Below are 24567 nucleotides of genomic sequence, written 5' to 3' on the forward strand. Positions count from 1 at the left end.
GGATAGAGGACGCATTTCGTTTTTCATCATCCTTTCGAGGGCATCTCACATTCAACAAGACTGTACCATGTTGTACTAGCATGCTGTTAGCTGTACAGGACAAAACTGGAAAACGGAGAAGAAACGAGCGCCACGATGCCAAATCAACACTAATACAAAAAAACCCAAAAAAAAACATAGACGAATACCAACCATTCCCAAGTTGTGTGTTCATCTTGTAATTCACAAGATAACTTCCGCAATCACATTCCCCAGGGTACCCACACACCAAACAGCAACAAGACCCCACCCAATCCTGCGATCCATTCTCCAGTTGTTCATAGGAACAACAATCAAAAGCCCAACCAGGATTAGCAAAAGTGTCGCGCCGCTTATAACAAGCACCTTGGAGATGACTATGTCATACGGGACTTGCATAGGGCCGGCTCCCTGCAGCGCCTCATTGTGTCTCTGGTTCCCGCTGTTGAGGGTCATGTACAACCCACCAAGTCCGATGCCGAGGAGGATATTGAGCATAGGACCACCAAAGCAGGCGCTCAGAGCCATGACCGGATACCCGAGTCGGGCAACTGTAATATCAGCGACTAGATCGCCTAACGAGTTCCCGACGGCGAAGATCGTCAGTCCGAGTAGGGAATCAGAGATATTGAGGATGACGCCGATAGTCTTGAGGAGGGAGACAACTTCTGTAGCAATTGTGGCGATCCAGGATATGGCGACTAAGAAGCCAAGTAAGGAGAGGAAGGGCCGCCATTGCGGTGGGAGGGTGCTGATGTTGGGTCGGGATTCATGGGGGAGGAGAGGAATGGACAAATCTGCACTGGGACGTCGGTGATTTCGTTGACGACGGGTGCTTATCATGAGAGCTGCGAGACAGATGGATGAGAACAAGAGCGAGAAGAGGGAGGGAAGAACGAGGTTGCGCAGCTGACGGTCTTCGTCCACGGTGGTCCAGGCGATAAGAACCGCGAAGAAGGGACCTGTGAACAATTGAATGCAAACTAGCCAGCGATTCCAGTCCTTTGTTGGCACCGGATGCACAGGATGTGAAGCTGGCACCGGCACGGCTGGGAGTTCTGAGTCCCATCGCGGGCGACCAGTGTGTTCACATGAGGACTTTCGATGGGGATGCGTTGGCGGTACATTAGAAGGTGACTCGGCATAGTCATGTGTCTGAGCCACAATCACTGGACTATCGGCTGGAAGTCTAACCCTTGGGGAAGGATTATCTCCGTTGTCGACATCCTGAATGATGACCGAAGGAATGGGGTCCGGTTCCACAAAGTCCGGTGCCTCAGGCTCAACCACTGGGACTGTAATGGTGAGAAGCAGCACACTGGGAGCTGCTATAATACCAAGCAATTGTTCCCAGACATTCTTAGACGTCCAGCCCACCAAGGTCGGAAAGAGGGTGCAACCAATCTGCTGGGGATGGGGGATCGAGTCAGGCCACCAATTCCTCAAGGATTTGCTGAAAGGGAGGCCTACATGAGCGAATTCATCATACCCGTCGTGGATTTGTAGTTGTTCTAACTGGCTGGCTGAATTTGGAAGTCGAAGGCTTGGTGGTCGTGACAGTGCCATGGGGGGGAAATCAGTATACGATGGAAACGGCACTGATGGGCTTTCCAACCCGAAGCCCGATAGACGACGGGCTGGAGTACCCCTAGGAGATACCGACATTGGAGACCGGTCATGTATCGTCGCTCCGTTGCGGTAATTGGGGGAATTAAACGCGTCCAACGGAGCAAGCCGGTCGGGAGTTCGAGGACTTGTGGTGACTGGACTCAGGCTCGGCGACTGATTCGCGGAAGCCACGTCAAGCGCCATGCCAGTGTCAATTCGAGGGAGCCGGCGTGACTGCATGGCTTCTTGCCCCGAAGCATCCTCAAAAGAAGGTTTACTCACTGTAAGCAGTGGAGCTTGTGTTGGCCGGGGCTCCAAAATGCTGGAGTCGAATTTCAACCCCAAGGCATCGTTGGCCGACACTGCTCGAACTCGAGAGGAACCCGCTGCACTAGACGGCGACAAGCGGTCGGTACTGGCAGATGGTCGACTGGCGCGGGGATGCGATGCCACCGAGCGCGTATCGAAATCGGACTCACCGTCATTTGAATAGATGTTGAGGCTTATTGTCGGATTGTGACGAGTGTTTCTAGATTTCTGCAGCGAGTGAAGAACAGATTGAAACTCTAGTGCACCGACAAGACTCGGTCGAATGGGGTTCATCGTATTACGTCTCGAGTTCACCGGCCGATAGACGTGCATGTTATCACGAATCTCGGCTAAGTAACGGTTGCGTGTCTCGTCGTCTTCGTCATCCTCTTGTTTCCATAGAGGTACAGCGTCAGCGCGTTCCAAAAGATCAAAATCTTCAGTCGAGGCTCCACGGAGAAGACTTCGTGATTCTGACGCTACACCGGGATCATCGTCCTCGGCGGTCTCTTCGATCTCCAGCTCTTGATTTTCCGGTATATGGAAATGAGCTCGTGCTGCAATGTCTCGTTCACTCTTTCGGCGCTGTCGTACCAGATACCAGTGCCAGGTCACCACCATCACGACATAGAAGGCGTACAAGCCTACCATTGCAGCTGACTCCCATACATGGAGTTTCCCATCAGCCAGCATGAACATGCTGAAAACGACGGCCACTACGAAATAGCCCACATCTCGGATAAAACTCCTTCGTGCGACCTTAAAGGGCCGAACTAATGCCATGGAGCCGGCGACAACGGAGGTTATGAAAGTTGCAGCGCCGATCAACTCTCCAATCGCCAAGCTCCCGCTATTCGACCGCATGGCTGCGAATGTTGAAAACACGTCAGGGCTTCCATTGCCAAATGCAAGAAATGTCACGCCTGTGAGACTCTCGCTCAATCCTAGAATGCTAGCCAATGTACTCAGATCAATACACAGGAAATCGCTTGCCGCGATACCGATAGTACTGAAGAGCAACGAGAGCCAGAGAATCAATATCGTGAATGCTACCGGTTTTGCATCGGCCAGCCCACAATAGTAAAATTGAAGGTAGGAGATTAGGCCATCCTCGTGATCGGGGCAGTTGGCGCGGACGTATGCACACTGATTTTTGACGTTACGGACCAAGCGGCACTATATTGTCGTGTGACAGAACATCTTTTAGCCTCCGGGACCATCTCACAGAGAGGGATAGGAGATGGTTAGATACCTCTAGTTCGCCCTCTCGTTCAAATAAGTCTGCACGTGGCCCTGTGATTGGTTGCGCAAACTGACCATTCAAAATTGTAGTACCAGTTAGAAACCAACTCGCTGTTGCAATAAGTATAAACACCAAAAAGGTGGTGTAAAATGGTCGGATTGAATATCGTGGCTTCTGTATGGCAGGCTGCAGGAAGGACGGCAGTTGATTCATTATGACGAGAAATATGGCGGCATCGTGGGCCGAAGACTTAAAATGCTGTTGACAAACTTATACCAGAATAATCAAATATGCATTCAAGACTCAATGCATAAACAATATATACCTCACGCGTCCAACGGATGTCGGTTTGTATATCCCAGCACGGTGAGTGCGGTGAGTAGTGTGGTGATGTCAACTTGGAGGAGCTGTGGCGGGCCTCGGGAGTGGGCCAATGCGCTTAGTCCGCCGATCGCTGTTGCACTGAGTAGACAGGTTAGCGGAGTTGATCGCAGATAAGATAAGTGTAACTAGAACAACAAAGCATAGCCAAGAAGGAGGGGATGGAAATAAGAATGGGAGAATTGGATGTTGAAGGTTCAAAAGGACTAGGGTACGATCTAAACACCTGATATTCTAGGCATCCAAGCTGATTGATTACGTACAGATTGTGCATCACTGGTGCGCTTGAACCGCCGTATGTTTGTTGACTTCCCCATTTGTTTTGCTTCGACATCAACCCCTCTCTCTCCCTCGAACTTTCCATCTCAACGCCGTTATCGCCATCCCCTATCGGGGGCAACCGCAACCATGCCGCGTGTCGCAAACAAGGTACATCGCCGTTCTAATGGCACCTCGACCCCGCACAAGAACTCTCCGGTTAAGTACGTATCTGGCTTTCTGAGTTGTGATTTGCAACTAATTGAATTAGGATTCCCCTCAACGATGATGAGGGCGAAAAGGCAGCGCGCATGGAGGCTCGTCAAGCGCTTTACGATCGCCAAATGAGTCAGATTAAAGCCGCAGTCAAGACGCCCATGCCACCTCGTCGATACACCCACGATCACGAAGGGAGCGACAGTCCCGCAACACCTCGACCTTCCGGTCATCGCAATCGCACTAGCGATGTCAATGGCCGCGCAGTGACACCAATGAAGCGCGTACCTATTCTGGCCAATTTTGAAGAGTGGATGAAGATGGCGACCGATAATAAAATTAATGCGAACAACTCCTGGAACTTTGCGCTGATTGACTACTTTCACGACATGTCATTGCTGAAGGAGGGAGATGGTGTAAATTTTCAAAAGGCCAGCTGCACCCTTGACGGTTGTGTTAAGATCTACACCAGCCGAGTAGACAGTGTCGCAACGGAGACAGGGAAACTTCTCAGTGGACTGGCTGATAGCCGCGACAAAAGAGGGCGCGGAGAGGAGGAGGATGCAGAAAATGGCGATGAGGATGAGGAAGACGAGGATGGGCAGCCTCGCAAATCACGGAAAAAGGTATGGTCTGTACGGTGTCATAGATCTGGCAGTTGACTAACTGGATATTATCTAGACACGTTCCCATGAGGCTACCCTCGCGCCGTCATTCTCTTCGTTGCAACTGAAGAAGTTCGAGCTAGAGTTCGCCGTGGACCCGCTATTCAAGAAAGCATCAGCAGACTTTGATGAAGGAGGCGCCAAGGGCCTGCTTCTGAATCACCTTGCCATTGATAGCCATGGAAGAATTGTGTTCGATAGCAGCGACGACGCTGTGGATGATAGTGCCAAAATTCCCGAAGAAGACCACCGCGAGTCTACGGATCCCGACCAGCAGACTGAGAACCAAAGAAAACCAACCCACAATCCCGTAAGCGACACATTTGAAGATAACAAAGAAATCGACCTTGCCGCGTTAGCGAGCCAATTTTTTCCAGATTTGGATGGTCTCGAAGAACAAGACATTTGCCCATCGCTCAAAAACGTCGACTTGGGTGATCCCAGCGGTTCGCTGGATCTCCCCCTACTCAAAGTGCCAGAGGAATGGCGACAAGATAAGATGGACGGAGATGGACGAGCACCTGACGACCCATCTGGCATCATGCTCGACGACGATAATGCTGTCGGATTTGATGACGATGATGCTACCCTAGCTGGATTTGATCTCAGCGACGATGCTGGGTTTGGTGAAGGAGGAGAGGTATGGGCTCGGGAAGCCGCCCTGGAACCAATGTTGAATGTTCACCGGGTTGCCCACGATGGAGATAATGATGGTGAGGTCGAGGATGGCGATGAAGACGCGTATGCCATCTCAATGTCTCATCAAACCAATAGTCACGACCACGAAAACATTCTGAGCTACTTCGACAACGCGCTACAGAAGAATTGGGCTGGCCCAGAACACTGGAAGATTCGAAGAATCAAAGAGCATGCAACACCTGCTACGTCGGCACCCAAGCAGCGCAAAGAGAAAGAGCCCTTCGAGATTGATTTTACTGCCCCTCTGGATTCTGCTGTCGCAGAATTGATCTACACTCCGGCCAGCTCCAACTCCGCTGTCTCATTACCCAAGACGCAGTGGAAGACAAAGGGTCGCAACCTCCTTCCTGACGACAAGCATTTCAACTCGCGCAACCTACTCACATTGTTCATTAAGCCGAAGGCAAAGATGGGATCAAAGAAGATTTTGGGCAAACGCCGTCGGCAAGATTTGACGTCTGGTAATGGAGACATGGACGAGGCGTTCTGGGCAAATCGCAAGCCGGAAGAAAACGCCGGCGAGGAAGGTGCTGCGGGTGCCTACGATGCCAACTTCTTTGCTGATGACGACGGTCTTGCATTCCCGAACGGCATGGATCTCGACGATGACGACAATCTGCCATTCACAGATGCCCGTGAGATGCTTTCTCCGCCAGCAGACGGGCGTCAAGGCACATCAGCCGGGGAAGCAGCTGGAGCAACTGGACTCAGCGCGCTCTTGAACATGGTTGGCGCCACCCCTGGCCGACCGGGGGCTGGCGGCTACGGATCACAATTAGTGACCCAAGGTGGTCGCCGCGCACGACCAGACTACGTGGCATATGCACGTGTGGCAAAGAAGGTAGACGTTCGACGCCTCAAAACAGAGATGTGGAAGGGCATGGGCGACCGCTTAGTTGATGCTGTAGACTTCGCCTCGGTCTCGCCGCCTGGGGCCGTCTCCATAGAGGCTCCGACGGAACCCGAGAGTGAATCCGATGCCCCTGTCCCCCCCACACCCAAGGCCGAGAGCCCACAGCAGCCTGTCGGTGACAAACATACTGGCCGGCTACGGTTCACGCAAATCATGAACTCCCTGAAGGCAGTCTACCCAGCTGAAACTCTACGCGATATCAGCACTTCATTCGGGTTTATTTGTCTTCTCCATCTTGCCAACGAACAAGGCCTCGTACTGGAGAGCGACCTTAGCAAGGTGGGCGCTGATGCGGCTACCCTGGAAGAGATCTTCGTCAGTAGGGATGCGCGCGCTATCATTGAAGAGGGTGGAATGTGATAGCTTCGCTTTTGTTCTTAGTTACATGTACAGTTGATACGGGTAGAAGCACTACGATATGCACGTTGGTCATGAGTGATGGACAGGACGGTGTGACTTGGTAGATCCTTGTGGCGTTACGGTTTTACTTTTTCCTGTTCGCAGTGAATGGCGCTCTAGGGGGGGGGGTTTGCCTCTTCGAATTACGTTTTTTACTTGGACAAATTCAAGCGATTTCACATACATATATGTTCTTGTCCAACATCCAAGTAGTCCTAGGTTATGGTATCAGTCTGTCACCTTGGTAGATATCGAAGGCCGGCACAAACGCATGCTAAAAATTCCATCTAGGGTGCAGGGATGAAATTCAGTTCAATCGTTCAATTGTAACATCTAATTGTTACGAATTCATCGATTAAACATATCAAACTGTCAAGAAGGTAAATACACCAACAATGTACCAAAGGCCAAATACAGTGATACAGCCAAAGTGCGGGTTCCAGTTGACGAAAGTACGCAGATGTATCGCGCTCAGGGTTCAAAATCCCGTTTAGGTACTGCTCCCGGGCGCTTATGCTTGTGATCAGTCTCCACTATAGAGATCGGAGGGAGCAGATGCCTAGGCCAATGTTCTTACTGTCATGTGTCCCTGCTGCTCCCCAATATCTGTAGTTTCGCCGGGCATGGTCCCTGTCCCTAGGGTTAGAAGTCTCTCTAAGACAGCACTTGCTCTTTGTGCTTCAGTTGGCGTCAGTTGGCGTCAGTTCTCAGCTTCACATACGCAATGGTCAGTTTCAGTGATAGCGTGACTTGGTTTCACTAAATAAGGACTAATAGCCAAAGAGAACCGAGAACCGTGCACTAACGGAATAATTCAAGTCGGCAAAATCTTCCATCTTTCCCCGTTGACAAAAGTGTTGTAAGATATCTAGCTGTCCCAAAATTCCAAGATACAGATATGTCGGCATCATTAGGATGGACTGTCGCATGATGGCGTTGAAACTATTGTCTGAGGGAAACGACCCTACAGCTCAAATATGAGGCGTTAGGTGACCCGGCAGTGTATACAATACCAAGTTCTTTCATAAATATTCTGGATACATAGTCAATGTTGCATTACCCTTCCTCCTTCCTCTTTGCAGCCAGGGCGGACCCAACACAATCTGGAGACTTCAGTCTTGAACTAACATTTGGATGTTTGAAATTATGCAGTAAGACGTTTTTTTCTAGAGATCGAGACTTCACTGTGATGGGCGCCGGGTAGTATCATATCTATATCTGTACTCATCATTAGCAAATAGAGCTAGCATAACATAAAGTAGACGCACCATTTGGGAAGGTGATAGTAGCCACCGAGCCATTATATCGCTGTAACACAAGCAGATTATCGCAGTGGCGTGAATTTGCGATGTTAGGAATTCCACTGGGTGTAGTAATTATGATCCTTCTGGAATGAGTCCTTGCGTCTTCTGTATGTTTGCCATGGGCTCTACAGCACCGTGTGTTGTGATGTACAGATTCGCGAAGTATCGGATTGTTGAAAGTGAAGAACGAAGGCTCGAGGAATTGAACAATCAATTTTTCTGCTCAAATTAAAGATGTGATGTAGAATTGCGATGATTTTGCACGGCTTGTGTTTCAACCGATTCCCTCTGCTTTCCCACATTTTGCCAGTGCATAGTAGTTGGGGAGGAGGGTCAGCCGGAAAAAGATACATTTAAATGCTCTCCGCGGGGAAGAATTTGACATCAAACCCCTCCGTTATATATGAACAAGAGGACTGGAACGCTGTGAAGCTATGCTGGAAATTTGATCCACGTCGCAGGATCGTAATACCAGCAGATCTACCTCGATTTGACAAATCGTTATACCACCAGCCCTGCGAAATCCAAGAACCGAGAACAGTGTTTTAAATCGTTATGTGCATCTAACACCAAAACTCCACCTAGGGTGTACATTGAACTCCACAACAAGGTGATGATAAATACAAGAAGGGCGAACAGGTGTCCGATTTGGAAATAGATCGATCGAAATTGACGGCCTGAAAAGTCGGGTTCGGAATTTTCACGTTTGTTTAAATGTCATTTCACTGTAATCAAGCACATTCATTTCCCGTAAAGGAAAAAAAAAATGGATTGAACCTAAACACCCCAAGTTAAAAGGAAGAAAACAGGGAACCTTGCAGTCATTCATCGTTCTAATTTACTTGCAAACAGGGGCCGGGCACGCCGGCACCATGGCACTCTGATAAGCCCCAGGAATCGACACAGAATCGTAGGTGCGCTCGCCGGGAGCACCACCCCTGTTCACAGGCGGACTCTGGTGTTGGCTATGAGAGGGTGGTGACAGCGATAAATTAAAAGGAAGAGCAAACTCTTGCTGGGCAGGGTGTGGCGTTGGCTGTTGAACCTTGATAGGAGGCGGCTGAAGCTGAAACGATGGGGTCGGCCGAGTAGGCGAACGCGGTGAGGCATACTGAGTAGTTTGGGGTTGAGCCATGCCTTTTTCGGCGGCTGAGTAGGAGTCCACGGGGCCAGCGGCGTTAAAGGGGGTCTTGGGAGGGTAGGAAGCGAAGCCTGCAAAGCCGGGGGTGTTTGGAGCGGATTGCAGGCGCAGCTGGGCGAGATATAGATTTGAACGGGCGTTGTCGCGGGTGTCCATGGACTTCATCAGCTTGCGCTTGCTCCAGACGCGGTAGAAGACTACCGCATATATTAGGATCACTAGGACCTCGATGACGACCTCGATGATGGCGCAGACAAGGCCCCAGTCTTGTAGACGACAAAGAAGAGCATAGTCAACGCTGTTGTGGTAGAGCTGCTCGCGGGTATTCTGCGCGCAGGACCATCCCCACATGTCCTTTTTATTTCCCGTGGCTCTGGAGTGCTGGTACACCGCTGCGCCGACTATCCACATAATGAGGTTCACGGCGAAGAAGGCGATCGAGAAGCCGGTATAGTAGACAGCGACCTTCTCGGCGCGTCCGTGGCCACCCTTTCGGTAGGCCCAGAGCACGATTAGACAGGCGATCAAGGAAACGCAAGCCATACCTAGAAGAAGGTATTGGGCCCATGGGTTGGTGCCCTCTGCCCAGGCAGGAAGGCTATTGCGAGCGGGCAGGTGCTTCGTTGCGTTAAAGACGGACAATGTCACGGCTAGCAGAGATAACACAATCAAACTGCAGCTGAAGTTGATGAAACGCAGGAAGAGCTTAGCGATCCGGACACGGAGTTTGATCCTCTGGTGTGAATTAGCAAATTGCATTTACTGGCATCGTGGCGCGACTTTTCGTACCAGGTCTCGGGCATTCTCGACTTCGGCTTTCTTTTCTTGCTTCTCAAGCAGGTACTCCTCGCGGAAAGTTGGGCTGAGCGGGTTCAAGGACTTGGCTGTCTGGGGAACCTTCAGGTCAGGTCGGAAAGGCGACATTGGCACCTGGTCATCCGCATGCTCATTGTTCGCTCCCACGTAACCGAATCCCACATCTCCCACATCTCCCTTCACTTGAGTCATGGGAGGGTCGGCGAAAGGTGATCGTCCGGTTTCTGTATGACCGATGGGAGAGTGAATTGATGTAGCCTCGGCAAATCGAGCAGTGCGCGGAGTCTTGAGCGAGGCATTGCTCGTATCAGAGTCGCTGCCAGTCTCTCGCACAGTGTGTTGTGGTGGGGGACTCATTGCACTGTGATAAGAGGCACGGGTGAGATCTGCAGGAACCACAGGCTCGTAGGTCACAGGAGAGTTATCTTGGCTATCGTCTGAGACCGCCATTGAATGGATGAACAACACAGGCAAATTAATCAAACAATTAGGTCAAGAGAGCCGGCTCTTGACTTGACGGCCACAAAACTGGCTTCTGGGAATATAACGATCCACAATCAAGTAGAAAATACACCAAGAACCACAAGTGTGGTAGGACAACGGCTGAACTATATCGGGATTGCAGTCAATCACCGATACCGTGTGCGAAGCCTGAGTTCACAGGTATTAAACAGCAGATGGCGGATAGGAAACAGAAAGAAAGTAGATGATCAGAAACTGCCAGGAACCGGCCTGGGCACCTTGAATATCAATAATGTTCGAGTGCTGGCATGGTTAGAGAGGTGGGGGGGGGGACCAAAATGCAGGCTTTTGATTCTCGTCACTTGAGTCGGGCCAGAGTAAGCGCCGAGGGGGAATTTGCAGCATCAACCAGGGACATGATTGGAAGATCCATAAGCCTGTCAACTTCTCTGGCTGCAAGTGCTCTGTACCTCAAGGCGTTGAGAGGGGAGTACGACTGGCCGGCAGGAGTGATCAGCCAAGCTTGTCACATTGGAGTAACGGGCCAGTGAGATCGAGGGGCCATGCTCGCTCCTCACAATGCACCTCCATCACCCCAGCCCGGCGCTAATCCGCCGATTGTCCAACCACACGGGATACAGAACCGCTCTACTCCGTAGTGCGTGAAACGAATGAGTGGTCCGAGGGAAACAGGGAAAAAATGTGACTGGGCAAAAGTACCCGGTCAACCCAAATTCAAGGCCCAGTCATACAGCTCGATTAAGCACCCTTTGGATATTGGTTTGAGAAGTTGGAGAGGGGGGTCTGTGCACCAGGCCATTGCTGTGAAGCAGACCAGGTCACACTCGTGATAGTGCCTAGTTCGCGCATATTCATCACCAGCTTTTTCAGGGGATAGGGATCTCTCCAACATTGCTTCCAATTTTCAGTAATCAGTACACAAGGTAAATCATTCTTCACTTTGGTTTACTTTCACAGATTCTCATGCCCGATTCTGATCACCAAGCCCATGGTTGCCATCCTAATGTAAAATCTACCCAGTTAGACCTAATGAGTGCAAGACTTTCCCAGGCTCTATATCGTTGTATGCGTGAATTTTAAGATTGGTAAGCGCTCAAGACAAGGAGGCCACCCAGCCTGCAGACATGCATAGCATGCCATTTTAGTCCAGAGGTACCTTGGTATCAGTATCCTTCATTCCCCTTCACCTTCTCTTTTTAATTATCCTCAGCTTCTTCCCGTTAATTAACATTTCTATCGACCTTGTGGGGGAAACAGTCCAGTAGCTCATCCTTTGCAGCAGTCAGTCACCGGCCATACATCGAATATCTGTCAACGAATGAGTTTTACCGCTGACGAGAAACGCAATAAGCCCACAAGCATTGGTTGCTGTCTCTTTCGTCCTTCTATATTACACGATAACCGATTGACCAAAAGAAGCCATGGTTGAAATGATCATCTGAATTTGAAGGAGTCTGGTATCATGACTAGTCAGAGAAATGCCGCCGAGATATTAATCACAAGAGCATCATCGATCTTCTGACACATAGATATAGGTCGTCTCATGTTACTAGTTATGTAGTCAAAATTTGTGGGGCTTTCATATGATCGAAGATAGTGTCCGTGTGGAAGGTGCATTGCAGAGAAAGAAGGGGACACTCTGCGCCCGCGGGGACTACGGGAAACCATCTACACCGGGCAGATGGATTGACTTTCTTTACATTTCTTTTGTCTTGTTTGCATTACGCCGGCCGGTTTGTGGCCTTACTTTTCAGGTGGCAGGACCTCGAGAAATCGAGTCCTGCTCACAGGGTGGATCTGCATACTGGGAATGCACCACCATTTATCGTCGGGAGCGGGCTCTGGGACGCAACCCCCGCATAGCAGCATGTATGTAAAGCGAGCTAAATCGGGTCAATGAATTCATCATCATCATCATCATCATCATCATAGTGTCCGTGTTGAAGTTTAGCCGCCTTGTACCCCGTTCGTAATGTATCCATGGATGTTCTAATAGAATCGGCTGACTCGAGAAACAATGATCCCAAAGAATGAAAGATACTATAGTAGTCATCTGAGAGTTCCAAACACTTCGATAATCAGGAACGTTTCAGTGGAGCTTTGAAATTAAAGCAACTTTCAAGTGCAAATTCGCTTCAAGAGGTTTCTTTGTTGAAATCCTGTTGCCTCTGTGAGTGACTTGGTTCATCGCGTGCAGTCATAGGTGACCTGCCTTTTGTCAATACGAATGAATCTGGAAGATACTGATGTTAATTTTAAACCGGTTCATAGAGGATGATCACCAGCACAACAAATCGGGTAGGTACTTCTGGGGGTGGCAACAGAATGATAGACATATTGTTTCCAAGCAGAGCAAAGGTTTAAGGGTGAAAATCTAGATGACGAAAACAGATGATCATGCCTGTTCATAGAAGAGATCTGATTTGAGAGTTGTAACATCGACAATGCTTGATGAAGAGTATCGAAACCACCGTAGATGGAAAATCGATCTCCTGGAGTAAAAAAAAATTCCAACTTAGTTGCAGACTTGGCTATGAAGGTTTGTGTCTGATGCAGGTAGACTGATATATAGGGAAAGACAAGTGTCAGCCACAGGCTATTTTTGGGAGTGGAGTAAGCAGCCGTAGAGGGTTGAACAACCTTGGATTGCCCTTAGGACTTCCTTAGTTCCTGGAGGTGATGGATTGTAGCGTTTTCAATCACATTGCAAGCTTAAAGAAGTGGTAGGCTCTAAATGTGCATCAGATCTCCATGTCCTAGAGACTATTTACATAGTCTACACATGGCATGACTAGCGTGGCTCTGCGTGGAGGTCGATCCCGTGAGCCACCTGAGGCGCATGCAATGTACGGTGCAAGTAACTACGCCGCCTGAAACGTAGCAAACGTGTTTTGTATTTTATACTCATGTATACTTGGACAATCAGATTTAGTAAGAATTGAGTTTAAGAGGCAGTGCATTCCATCTAGTCGTGTTTATACTGTCTAGTAGATAGATTGGATGGCGAAAATTGCACGTCGGAAGCCTTCAATACAAGTATATCCACTTGATCTGAGGATCTCCCAAAGACCAGGCGTTCCTGTAAAGTGAAATTGGAATGTATTGTACAACATATACGATATAATATACGCAGATCCCCGGGGTGACATCATTTTGCCCATACGCCCTGCACGACAAACACCATGGTAATACTGGGTTGAAAAGACATGATCTCATACTGGTTGTAAGGCTTATCAAGATGTAAAACATACCAGGTTTCTGTACACACCTAAATGAATTGTTAGTGAATTGTGAGGCAACGTGTGCTCTTGCAGAGATGGTCAGCCGCAGAAAGTGCCCCACGAGCCAGCCACAAAGTGTTAGTGGTCTGCACAGCCTCAATCACAAAAAGGTATCGGGTACTTGTGAGTACACATGTCTATAGTGCAAAATCAAGTACTCAGTACTTTACTGCCTCAGGGTTCATTTCTCCAGAGCCTCGACTCTCCAGTCCCCACCAAACATATCATCCCCTGCCCGATTTCTGTTCATTCGTTCACTCTCTTTGTGCTTTCTTTTTTTTTTTCTTTGCCTTCGAATCTTGTACGGTAAAAGCTGGAAATGGGATGAGACTCGTTCATCACTATCCACTTTCCTCTATTTAACACTCAGATTGCTCCATCTTTTTGCATTTTGTTCCGCTCAACCGTTCCAAACTTCAGATGGCCATTGACTCTCATCCACTCATTCCCCGATCGCGATTTTAAAGGCCTAAGCCCCTGGGATTATTCCGGTGGATCTTGACAAGTTTGAAGCTGAAACTACTCGTCAGCTTGCGCCACACTCGTGAGAAACGCCCCACACGTCCTGGTCTTCGCTCTCTTTCCCCCCCAACCTCGTCTGCTTGACATCTTTGATATATCCCGGTGGATGAAAGTGAGTCAAGTTCCTTTCCCCCACCAATCCTCCTTACCCTATCCTAACATGGCATCTACAGTCGCTGTCGCCTTTGCTCGTCCACCCTTTGAGGCTGGCGCGAAACCTTCTTTCTCCATGGCGACGTTGATGTCGAACAACGAGCCCATCGCCGCCTCCAACTCGTTATCTGGAAACTCCATCACTAGCTCTGAACCCCTCTCTTTGTTTAAATCCTCCAAACCCGAGAGCCTGAGTTCGATTGCCAGCGCCGGCCTACACGTCTCGCGATCGAGAGATCAACTTCCTCCGATGACAAGTCCAACACCAGCACCGGCGGATCGGCCGGAGAATGAGAAAGAAGCTGAACGAAACAGTTCGCAGGTGGCCCGAGAGGCTCTGGGTGCAAGCGAAAAGTCGCCAGGTGCCCCGATTCATGAGCCTTCAGTTCATGCATCCCCGGAGCAAATGCAAATCGACTCTCACGCGACCGGATCGCCATCGGACCCTTATGGATCAAACGATCATCACCACAACTCTCTTATGCATACCTCGACTGTAGCCAGCCCTGGTCCCATTGAGGAATCTGCTTCTCAGGACGGGGATCGGCGGTCGCGCGATGACTCCGAGATCGACCACGATGGCAAATCATTCTCATACCCGATGCCTACGGGCAATCTTAACGACCCACGTCGTGGCCTGAGCCTACCGACCGCAGGCTACAATAGAGGCAGCCCTCGCTCTCCATCAGCGAAGAAACATCGCTGCCCATACTGCGCGACAGAATTTACGCGGCAACACAATCTCAAGAGCCATTTGCTCACCCACAGTCAGGAAAAGCCTTTCGTTTGTCAAACCTGCCAGTCACGTTTCCGAAGACTTCACGATTTGAAGCGTCACTCAAAGCTGCATACCGGCGAGCGACCACACATCTGTCCTAAATGTGGACGTCGTTTTGCGCGAGGTGATGCGCTTGCTCGACACAATAAAGGACAGGGAGGCTGCGCGGGTCGACGCGCGAGTATGGGCAGCTTTGCGGCAGACGACGAGTATGTTGATGGCGCAACCGGTGGACACGACGACATGGATGGGTTGATGTACACAGCAGAGCCTGAGCGCATGGATGAAGAAGACGAGCGACGAATGACCATGCCGAGCATCCGCAAGCACGAGGCAGAAACCGTTGCTCGGTCTGATTCAATTCACTCGCGCCAGTCAAATACCTACCCGCCAATTGCCGCCGGCCGTCCCAGCCACCTTTTCCCACCACCAGCCAACCATGGTGGATCAAGCGTGTCAACATCAACTTCGCCGTCTACACACATGACTTTCCCGCCCGCGGGACTCACCTCGAGCTCGTCCATCTTCCCTTCTAACAGTATTAGTGACAGCCCTAAACCGCTTTCCCCCAACGCTCTTTCCTCGCAACATGACAGTGCACCGCCACATCGCGCACATTCTCCCGGTATGGGACAGTCCTTGCCACACCCGCAGTCCTCTTTTGGGCGAGCGGTTCAATCCTCAAACCATGCACCACCTACGTTAGGCTTGCCTCTGCCGCAGCCAGGCGCGCCCCAGCTGCCTCCGCCGCCGGGCATGGCCTCCCCGGATGCTCGATTTGGGATGCAGGCCGGAACCAAACACACTCCTTCGCACAGCCACTCCAGTTCTCACAGTCTATCTCACCTCAAGGGATTCGATGGGCCGGATGCCAATTCCAGTGACGCTAGCCAAATTGACAAGCTTTGGGCATACGTGCGGACAATGCATGATGAGTTGGCAGGCTTACGCACTGAAGTTGCCGCCTTGCGGGCGCACGTTGCTTCGTCCAACTCAGTGCCCCCGGCTCCGGTGGAACTAAACCTCAACAATGCCGGACCGCGGTAATCCATTCGTGGGTGTGGTTCCAATGTGTACGATATGGCGTACCGTCAGCCACGTGAACTGGCTGTTACGCTCTCCCCTCCTTCACTTTGTTCATACGTCTTGATTATCCCATCCTCTCTCGGGGGTCAAACTTGATGCCCTCATGATCACCATACCGACAGTCGCCGGCGTCGGTGTTTTCGATGCCCCATTGCTCTTTTTCCTTTCTTTTTTCCCCTTTACTTCCCGGAATCATATCACCCGGGAGAGCCTTTCCGTTCTAGCCTACTTTATTCATACCTGGAGTGCGCTACAGAGCGTGCCTATTTTTTCCTCGCTTCCTTTTTGAATAGCCGAAGGAGTTTGGCGTGTCATACAAAAATGGTCTGACATCACGATGGAATGGAGAACATCATTTCTCACCGAACCGCGGCCTGGACCCCCCTGTTTCCTGGTGTCAATTCTATGTGAAAGATGGAGTCATGTGATTGTGTTTGGATATGTGCATGGATTACGCTGGATTTGGAGTTTTTATTCGTAATCTGCTATTCCCAACTTAGTGATAATATACTCTTCCATCTTTACGATATGCACTGTAGTCTTTCTCAATTCCCTTTTTTTTTCCCTTGAACTTTTATAGCCTCATCATCGAGATGTTGCCGCAACACAGGAGCAAACTAAAGGCACTTACACTTGGTGAGGATTAGCCCTAGACTGAGCGACGTCTGCCCTATGTTGTAGGAGTTATAAATACATGGTTTGCCAGATTAGGCAAGAACTAGTGTGTTTATAGCTCTCAAACAGACCGAGCTTCAGATCGATTTCACCAACTCATTCTTCAAAGGTCGTCATGCGATGTTGCATTGGAAACGTACTTGGTCAATAAATAGGAAGAAAGCTAGACTTTAGAATACTATGTGTACTTTGCTCCAAAAATTTCTAGCAATAACTGGTAGTACTCAAATTGTTGCTCGTCTACATTTTCGGACAACCCTAGGCGGCAATGGGCTCCATTCTACCTCTCTTCCCTTACCTTCATATTCTAATTATCAAGACTTGAATTTTGGTTGAAAGTTGGTTTTGATGAAGTGGTATATATAAAGTATGGAGAACCCCGTAGAACAACATATATTAGCTGTGGTGAATGTCCCCACCCCATTGCGCCACAAGGGGCATCTTCACACCCTAACCATGCAACTGAGCCGAGGCACTTGAAATACAAGTCATGTACTCCACAACCAATACTTTACACACATCTCGAATCGAAAACCCTTCGAAAGCCCTCGGAACTTTCTATCCTTTCGCGCGTTGTAATTTGGACCATGTCCTTCACACTCTTGCAGGCATCAGCTGCAGCCTTTGCGTTGCTTTCTGTTGGACACACGGTAGTATCCCCAATCCCAGAAGCCCCTGAATCAACACGTTGATTGTGGCGTAGATTAAAGGCAGGCAATGGACAGCCGACACAAGATTCAAAGCTATCGCAGGCACTACTTCGTGGACCTGTGGGACTCTGGGGTGGTACCAGGTGCGTTGAAGTTTTCGACAGCAATCACGCCTATCTTGCTGTTAGACTGACAATTCTATTCGATTTCTATCGACAGGGGAGTGGCTTTTTTTTGTTGACTGGTGCGCTCACAGTGTTATCCTTCATTGTCAAGCTCTAATCATGATCAACAGGTCTGCTCCACTGGCAATGGTCGCGAGATCCTAGTCTCCTCCAAGATCCACTGAACAAAGCAATGGCCGGGATCGTGAACATTCTGCTATGGGCTAGCTCTGCCTGGTACAGTAAGTATGGTATCAATGATACTGCTGTTGTCATTGCTATCTCTGCTGCGTTGCAGGCTTTCGGTGTCGGAAAGGCTTGCCTGTGAAACAATCACCCAGGACACATGCTTGAAAGACACATGTACAGTATGATCCGATGAGCTCGAGTAAAGTAAGAAGATTTAATCCTGCTGTTGTACATTTTTGGATTTCGATTTTTGGAGGTTTTTTGTCTGTTGATCATAACCCTGAGCCGTTGAACTCATCCGAGATGACACAGTAGAGTGTAGACCGACAAAGACATTTAGCCCTCCCCCATCTGAGAATCTTGCTCCAACCTCCTCTCTTCCCTCCGCTTGATGGTCCACCGAATAAACAATCCCACATCAGAAACAACAGCCCGCGGCACTCCACCCAGCGTCCAGCTTCGCTGAACCCACTGAGGAATCTTCCCACCAGCATCAGAAGTCGTCAACATAGTCCAGCGAAGATAACGCCCAGGGTTCGTAGCAGGGGTGTTCGAATCCGCGGAAGCCGACGGACCCGAAGCTGGCGGGGCAGGAGCTAGCACGCGCTCAACCCGCTCGAGACTGGCATAGTAAGCAAAGACTGCACGCTGCGGGACAGCATCCATGATCTGTGCGTAGAGTCCCTCGTACTGGGATCCTGGGATGATTGGTTTAGTCAAGTAGAAAGGAATCTGTACAGTCATAAAGCCGTGGCCTGGGTTTGTTTGGGACACTGGGCAGGCGCTGGCGAAGGTTGTCGACATAGTCCATGATATGAAGGCCCGCGGCCGGATTAGCGCCTGTGGATGGAAGGTATGGACAATGAGATTGACTGGCTTGAGTTTCAGTGGGCTGTCTCCTTGTGTGTTTGAGCAATGTTCTAGGCAATTTTTCATACATACGTTCGACTTCGAAATGCTTGTAGGTCATGTTTCCAATAGCTATTGGTTGGTTGAGATCCCATTGTCGAGGCTCGTTCCATTTCAGCAGTTGCTTTACGCTCGTCACGCTGGGTGTGTACTCCATCTCGTGCTCAGCATGCCTGTAGCGCAATCCGTCGTGGAATTCCCATAGGGAAACTGTCCCAGGTAGACGATCAGAGTCTTGGTGGTCGCTTTGGCGACATACCCAGAACTCCTTTTTGGGAGCTGGGCCCTCTTGGGGGGGTTGGAGTGTTCGCCATCCCCGCGAAAGTTTCACCTTTGCATGTGAAGGTGAAGAAGAGCGCAGCTTGCAATCTGGTTTTAATGTTGACGGGAACTGGTTGAGAAGAGGGTGGGCTTCAAGAAGGATGGCCTGGATGAACTCCCGCAGATCTGGGGTGTTGTCGTCCCCTTGAAGATCTGGGTGTCGAGGGAGGCTGGTGAACAGATGTGGCTCGAGTTGTATGAGCGGCATGATAGAGAGAGATGGAAGGAAGAGGGCTTGGCGATAGAGAAAGTAGACAGGTGAAGAGAGGTGGAGGGTTAAAAAGAAAATGCCAGAGGTCAGAAAGCATAATAAATTGCTGATGGAGATTTTGTCTTATTTGTTTGCATAGGTCTACCTGAGTTGTTAAGAGAGAATTTGAAGGTTGCCAGGGTTTAATGAACACAGCTATATCTTTTTTTGGTCGACCCGATCACTTTTTCATCTATCAAATAAGCATATGATTGATCCTATAGATCAATTTAGGGCAACACGTTGGGCAAACGGTATCAAAACTATAGACAGCGGATCCCAGGTCCGACGCTGCCAGTCTCAAAAATCTCCACAAGTCCCGCGCCTAGTGCTTCTTCTAGCACCCATCGAAAATGCATCCCATACAGCTCTTTCCATTTCCTAGTCTTACCAGGCAGAATCCCGGCAAACTCGCCACGGGCTCGCTTCGCTACATGGAAACTCTTATCGGTCTCAATAGCTCCATCCCATCGATCTTTCAACAGACTCAGAGGGGCTTCACCAGAAGCGGACCGCCGGAGAAGAGCGAGTAGATGTGCACGACCCGATCCCAACAAGCGGAGATATGTTCCAGTGTTAGGAAGAGACAAAAACAGAGTTGCCGCACGAGCCTGAGCGGCTGACTGCACGGGTCGCTCAGAGTGCGAGATAGACTCGCTTCGACTTGCTGATGAAGTCGCCATTTGAGGTAGATTTGGAAGTGATGCAATACTTAATGTGCCCTGTGTATAAGATGACGAGGAGACAATAAAACCGGCGCGGAGCAAGGCCCTGTACTCATCCGTCGTGAAGACCCCCTGCGATATCGCCAAGGAGGTCCCAATGCGCTTCAAAATATCAAGGAATTTCTCTGCAAACCAGTCAGTTCATGACACTTGAAAGATTCTGACACCAAAATTCACCCTTGAGTGGTTGTTCCAATGCAGGGCTTTCCTGCACCAGCTTGTCCCAATCCTCTGCTAGCACCAAACAGTCGCCTAGCCCGGCCGCATCATTGCCTCGACCCGGTATAATGAGTCGCCGAATCCGACCTGTCTGTATCTGTTCGACGATCTCCCTTTCCACCTGTGTTGGTGCCTCCAGAAGGGTATGGATATGGGCCACAGAAGCGAGTGGAGGCAAAGATCGGCGCAGATTGAGAACTTCTGCGATGCGCGTGCTGTTCATCCCGGCCCGTATCGGAAGTTCTTCGAACATGCCATCACGGATGTATTGAATAGCCTGCAGGACATTCTGCGCCGGTGCTGTCTCTGCTATGAAATGAGATCCGCCTACATCTGGAAGCGGATCATCAAAGCCTGGATCTGCAGTCGGTTTTAGGCCAGTCGGATTGAGGCCGCCAGATGTAAGTTTGCGGCGTACGTGGGCAGCAAAAGGCGAGGGGCGGGGTTTGGGAGCAGAGGCTTTGCGTTTCTTGACACCTGATACCGGAGCGGATGTGAGACGCAGGGTCATGGCAAGGTCATGGTCGATGAACTTCCCGACGTTACGGATTCGGGGAGAAATATTACCTCATGTCAGGTGACAGACAGATATTCCACCAATCAAAGTCTGTTATAGCTCTGTACATAAATTACCGGTACGGGGAACACCCTGACCCTCAAAGTGGCTCAAGTGGGGTCAAACCGGTACGAGGCAGTACAACATAAACTCACGTCAGGCGATGGATCAGTTGGGTTTCCGTGGTTCTACAATATCACTTTTGGTTTGCAAGAACATTCCAAGTTATCTTCAAGTCTATTCTGAATGCAGCATCTAGTCCTATCTGTTTGGTCTTATTTGTCCTAGCAATCCACAGGCAAACGTGCTTCTCCATCACTTGGCACCTTCACATGACGTAGTCATGAGAAACACATCGTGTAACTAACCTTTTTTTTTTCTCATCTTGTCCCCGATTGTTAAGACTCCAGTCGCTAATTTACTCGTCGCATCGTCAAAGCTACATCTTTTCTCTCACACTGTGCTTTTACATTCCACTGCCTATCCGCTTAGGCTGGGCTCAATCACGATGACTGTCTTCATCGCATCTCTGTATGTGGCTATTACTGGATGGTTTACATATTGGCTAACTGTTGAATTTCTCATGTAGATTTTTACCCCACACCGTCAATTTTCATATCAACAACCCGCGCGCTTGTTCTCCCCCTCTAAGTTCTCCGCCCGCAAACCCCACCACTGAGGGCATCACACCCATTCCCAATTCTACAGCTAGCCTGTTCGAAAAGAAATCTCCAAGGAAAACGACGAGTCTTACACCAGGGGCTACAACGGATCATGAGCGCATCTTTGATGCCCAGATAGCCAAGGCAGAGCAAGAGAAAGATGGATACCCGTTCCCTTTGGCCCCCGAGCAGGATAACCGGCTCCTCACGGAGAGTGAGGGTCATTCCCCGATATGGGGTGCCACAACCTCACTCAATCAACCAAAGCCAGTAGCGGTCTTGTCGCCGTCTCCATCTATTCTCAAGCACCAAGATCTTCGCCCCGCCAAGGAAGTTGTCCCGCATCGACCTCCTGCGGCCGAGACCATTGCTACCCATGCGAGACTAAGAAAGGCCAGCACAGCGAGCCGGAAATTGTCATTTTCGAAAGCTGAATGGACCATCGAGACCGCGGAGCAGGGAAATGGTGGCCTGCGCAATGCAGTGCGATCCGCAACAGACGCTGGGGGATTGGACAACATGATGTGGGTGGGCACCTTGGGTATGCCTACTGACGCCTTGGCAAATCACACTCGGTGTGACATCGCCGAGAAATTGGAAAATGAGCATGGGTCTTTAACCGTGTTTGTCAATGACGGCGACTTCGACGGGCACTACACGCATTTTTGCAAGACCATCCTTTGGCCGGTATTTCATTATCAGATCCCAGATAACCCCAAGAGCAAAGCCTACGAGGACCATTCATGGATCTACTATGTCAAGTTGAACCAGGCTTTTGCAGAGCGCATTGCTAAGCATTGGAAGCGGGGTGATTCGATCTGGGTCCAGGATTATCATTTGTTACTGGTTCCAGATATGCTTCGCAAGTTGGTGCCAGATGCACAAATTGGGTTTTTCTTGCACATTGCTTTCCCCTCGTCTGAGGTCTTCAAGTGCTTGGCACCACGCAAGGAGCTCCTCCAGGGCATTCTTGGTGCCAACCTTGTTGGTTTCCAGACGGATGAATACTGCCGACACTTTCTGCAGACATGCAGTCGGATCTTGTGTGTGGAAGCAACACCCGAAGGAATCCAATTGGAAGACCGTTTTGTCAACGTCGGCACATTCCCCATCGGCATCGACCCAACTTCATGGGATAAGCGCCGCAAGGCAACGGACGTGGAGCGATGGGTCGGTACAATCTCAGAGCGCTACCAAGGAAAGCGTCTCATCGTCTCACGGGATAAAATTGATTCCGTTCGGGGGATTCGCCAAAAACTTCTTAGCTATGAGCTTTTCCTCAATACCTACCCAGAATGGGCTGATAAGGTTGTGTTAATTCAAGTCGCAACCAGCACCACGGAACAACCAGAGCTGGAAGCGACTATCTCTGACATCGCCATGCGGATCAACTCCACCCACTCGACCCTCGCTCATCAGCCCTTGGTGTTCCTCAAGCAAGACTTGGCCTTCCCGCAGTACCTCGCTCTAATCACTGTGGCAGATGCCCTGATGATCACCAGCCTACGCGAGGGAATGAATCTGACGAGTCACGAGTTTGTCTACTGCCAAGATGGTCGCTGCGGCGACAAAGCCTATGGGTCGTTGATTCTTAGCGAGTTCACTGGCAGTGCGTCTGTCTTCGGAAACCTTGCTCTTTTGGTCAACCCTTGGGATTACCGCCAGTGTTGCGAAGCAATTCACACAGCACTGACTCGCGAAGAAAAGGAACGGAAGCAGGTTTGGGAGGGACTCCTCTGTGCAGTCCTGAAGAACTCGACTGCCAACTGGGTGAAATCGTTCAGTGAAACTCTCAGTCGAGTCTGGAACGAGCAATCTTCGCGAGAAATCATGGCAGTGCCCCGCCTGTCCGTATCCCGACTCATCGAGCAGTATCGCCAATCTAAGCAACGGCTCATGATCATCGATTACGAAGACACTCTAGCCTCATGGGGATCACCGCGCAGCATCATTCTGACCACGCCGCAGCGCGCAATCATTACCCTCAACGACTTGACCGAAGACCCCGCCAACGTTGTTTACGTCATGAGCGCTCGCATGCCAGAGGAAATGGAAAGGCTCTTCCGACAAGTCAACAATCTGGGCCTGATTGCCGAGAACGGGTGCTTTGTGCGTGAGCCGAACGCCGATTCCTGGACACACCTTGCAGACAAGCTGCATGTCAAAGCGTGGAAGGCATCTGTGTCTAATATCCTGGAATATTTCCACGCTCGAGTCGAGGGTAGCTGGATTGAGGAGCGTCATTGCTCGCTCGTCTTCCACCACGGATCCGCAGAAGACCGTCAAGCTGCCGCTCGATCTGCTGCTGAATGTGCAGGCAATGTCAACGATGCATGTGCTAACCAGGATGTGCATGCGATCCCCGTCGAGGGTGCTTTGATCGTGGAGACCACTCACACCAACAAGGCGTCTGCGGCTGAACTGGTCTGGAAATGGTTCATGGAAAACGCCGATCAAAACGAGAATGTCATCAGGCCTGATTTCTTACTGGTCATCGGTGATAACCGTGAGGATGAACCGGTGTTCCGGTGGGCTAATAAGCTGCATAGCGCGAAGGCCGTCGACTATGCCATGACTGTCACATTGGGCTCGCGTAGTACGGAGGCTAAGGCCACGCTGACACAGGGAGTTACTGGTAAGTTGGAGAACATAGACCACCTTCTATTTTAGGTCAGTTGACTAATTTCCTACAGGCGTCCTTTCTTGTCTGCAACAATTGGCAGCACACCAGGGCCAACCTAAATTGCCACTGCGAGAATGATCTAGTGAGCAACTTGATTTCCATCATGGATTTCCCGGATATGAACATGCGAAGACGAATACACGAATTTAGCAAAAAGGACCGGAGTTTTCAAATTTTTCTTTTTCTTTAGCAAATATGATTTTGTGCTGGCATACATCTATTGCGGCACATTTTGATCCAGTTGAGATGTTACATACATGAAGACTTCTACAGGAAGGGCATTTGCATTGG

At 50.0% G+C, this 24567-nt stretch overlaps 9 protein-coding genes across 9 annotated transcripts; 4 read left to right on the forward strand and 5 right to left on the reverse strand.

Annotated features, from left to right (window-relative positions):
- Positions 1–222: 222 nt before the first annotated feature.
- On the reverse strand, positions 223–3391 carry Pdw03_3184 (Sodium/calcium exchanger membrane region; the record flags this gene model as incomplete). Its single annotated transcript, XM_066100418.1, has 3 exons — positions 223–1425; positions 1489–3111; positions 3188–3391. The coding sequence occupies 3 exons, from the start codon at positions 3389–3391 to the stop codon at positions 223–225; spliced, it is 3030 nt and encodes a 1009-aa protein (XP_065955818.1).
- Positions 3392–3967: 576 nt separating this feature from the next.
- Positions 3968–6670, forward strand: Pdw03_3185 (Condensin complex subunit 2; the record flags this gene model as incomplete). The annotated part of the gene is made up of 3 exons (XM_014676963.1): positions 3968–4041; positions 4089–4659; positions 4715–6670. The coding sequence occupies 3 exons, from the start codon at positions 3968–3970 to the stop codon at positions 6668–6670; spliced, it is 2601 nt and encodes an 866-aa protein (XP_014532449.1).
- Positions 6671–8851: 2181 nt separating this feature from the next.
- Pdw03_3186 (DNA-directed RNA polymerase II subunit RPB1) lies at positions 8852–10420 on the reverse strand (the record flags this gene model as incomplete). Its single annotated transcript, XM_014676961.1, has 2 exons — positions 8852–9889; positions 9944–10420. 2 exons carry the CDS (start codon positions 10418–10420, stop codon positions 8852–8854), a joined length of 1515 nt encoding a protein of 504 aa, XP_014532447.1.
- A 2151-nt stretch (positions 10421–12571) lies between these two features.
- On the reverse strand, positions 12572–13661 carry Pdw03_3187 (uncharacterized protein; the record flags this gene model as incomplete). Its single annotated transcript, XM_066100419.1, has 3 exons — positions 12572–12612; positions 12760–12827; positions 13633–13661. 3 exons carry the CDS (start codon positions 13659–13661, stop codon positions 12572–12574), a joined length of 138 nt encoding a protein of 45 aa, XP_065955819.1.
- A 998-nt stretch (positions 13662–14659) lies between these two features.
- Positions 14660–16234, forward strand: Pdw03_3188 (C2H2 zinc finger protein; the record flags this gene model as incomplete). The annotated part of the gene is made up of 1 exon (XM_014676960.2): positions 14660–16234. The coding sequence occupies one exon, from the start codon at positions 14660–14662 to the stop codon at positions 16232–16234; it is 1575 nt and encodes a 524-aa protein (XP_014532446.2).
- A 1301-nt stretch (positions 16235–17535) lies between these two features.
- On the forward strand, positions 17536–18090 carry Pdw03_3189 (polyamine oxidase; the record flags this gene model as incomplete). Its single annotated transcript, XM_066100420.1, has 4 exons — positions 17536–17598; positions 17652–17741; positions 17818–17842; positions 17894–18090. The coding sequence occupies 4 exons, from the start codon at positions 17536–17538 to the stop codon at positions 18088–18090; spliced, it is 375 nt and encodes a 124-aa protein (XP_065955820.1).
- Positions 18091–18287: 197 nt separating this feature from the next.
- Positions 18288–19389, reverse strand: Pdw03_3190 (Serine-threonine protein kinase 19; the record flags this gene model as incomplete). The annotated part of the gene is made up of 2 exons (XM_066100421.1): positions 18288–18823; positions 18894–19389. 2 exons carry the CDS (start codon positions 19387–19389, stop codon positions 18288–18290), a joined length of 1032 nt encoding a protein of 343 aa, XP_065955821.1.
- A 305-nt stretch (positions 19390–19694) lies between these two features.
- Pdw03_3191 (Serine-threonine protein kinase 19) lies at positions 19695–20886 on the reverse strand (the record flags this gene model as incomplete). Its single annotated transcript, XM_014676956.1, has 2 exons — positions 19695–20281; positions 20334–20886. The coding sequence occupies 2 exons, from the start codon at positions 20884–20886 to the stop codon at positions 19695–19697; spliced, it is 1140 nt and encodes a 379-aa protein (XP_014532442.1).
- A 553-nt stretch (positions 20887–21439) lies between these two features.
- Pdw03_3192 (Alpha,alpha-trehalose phosphate synthase subunit TPS3, putative) lies at positions 21440–24354 on the forward strand (the record flags this gene model as incomplete). The annotated part of the gene is made up of 3 exons (XM_014676955.1): positions 21440–21462; positions 21521–24228; positions 24287–24354. The coding sequence occupies 3 exons, from the start codon at positions 21440–21442 to the stop codon at positions 24352–24354; spliced, it is 2799 nt and encodes a 932-aa protein (XP_014532441.1).
- Between the last annotated feature and the right edge of the window lie 213 nt (positions 24355–24567).

Source organism: Penicillium digitatum, chromosome 1 (assembly GCF_016767815.1).
Source record: "Penicillium digitatum chromosome 1, complete sequence".
NCBI lineage: Eukaryota > Fungi > Ascomycota > Eurotiomycetes > Eurotiales > Aspergillaceae > Penicillium > Penicillium digitatum.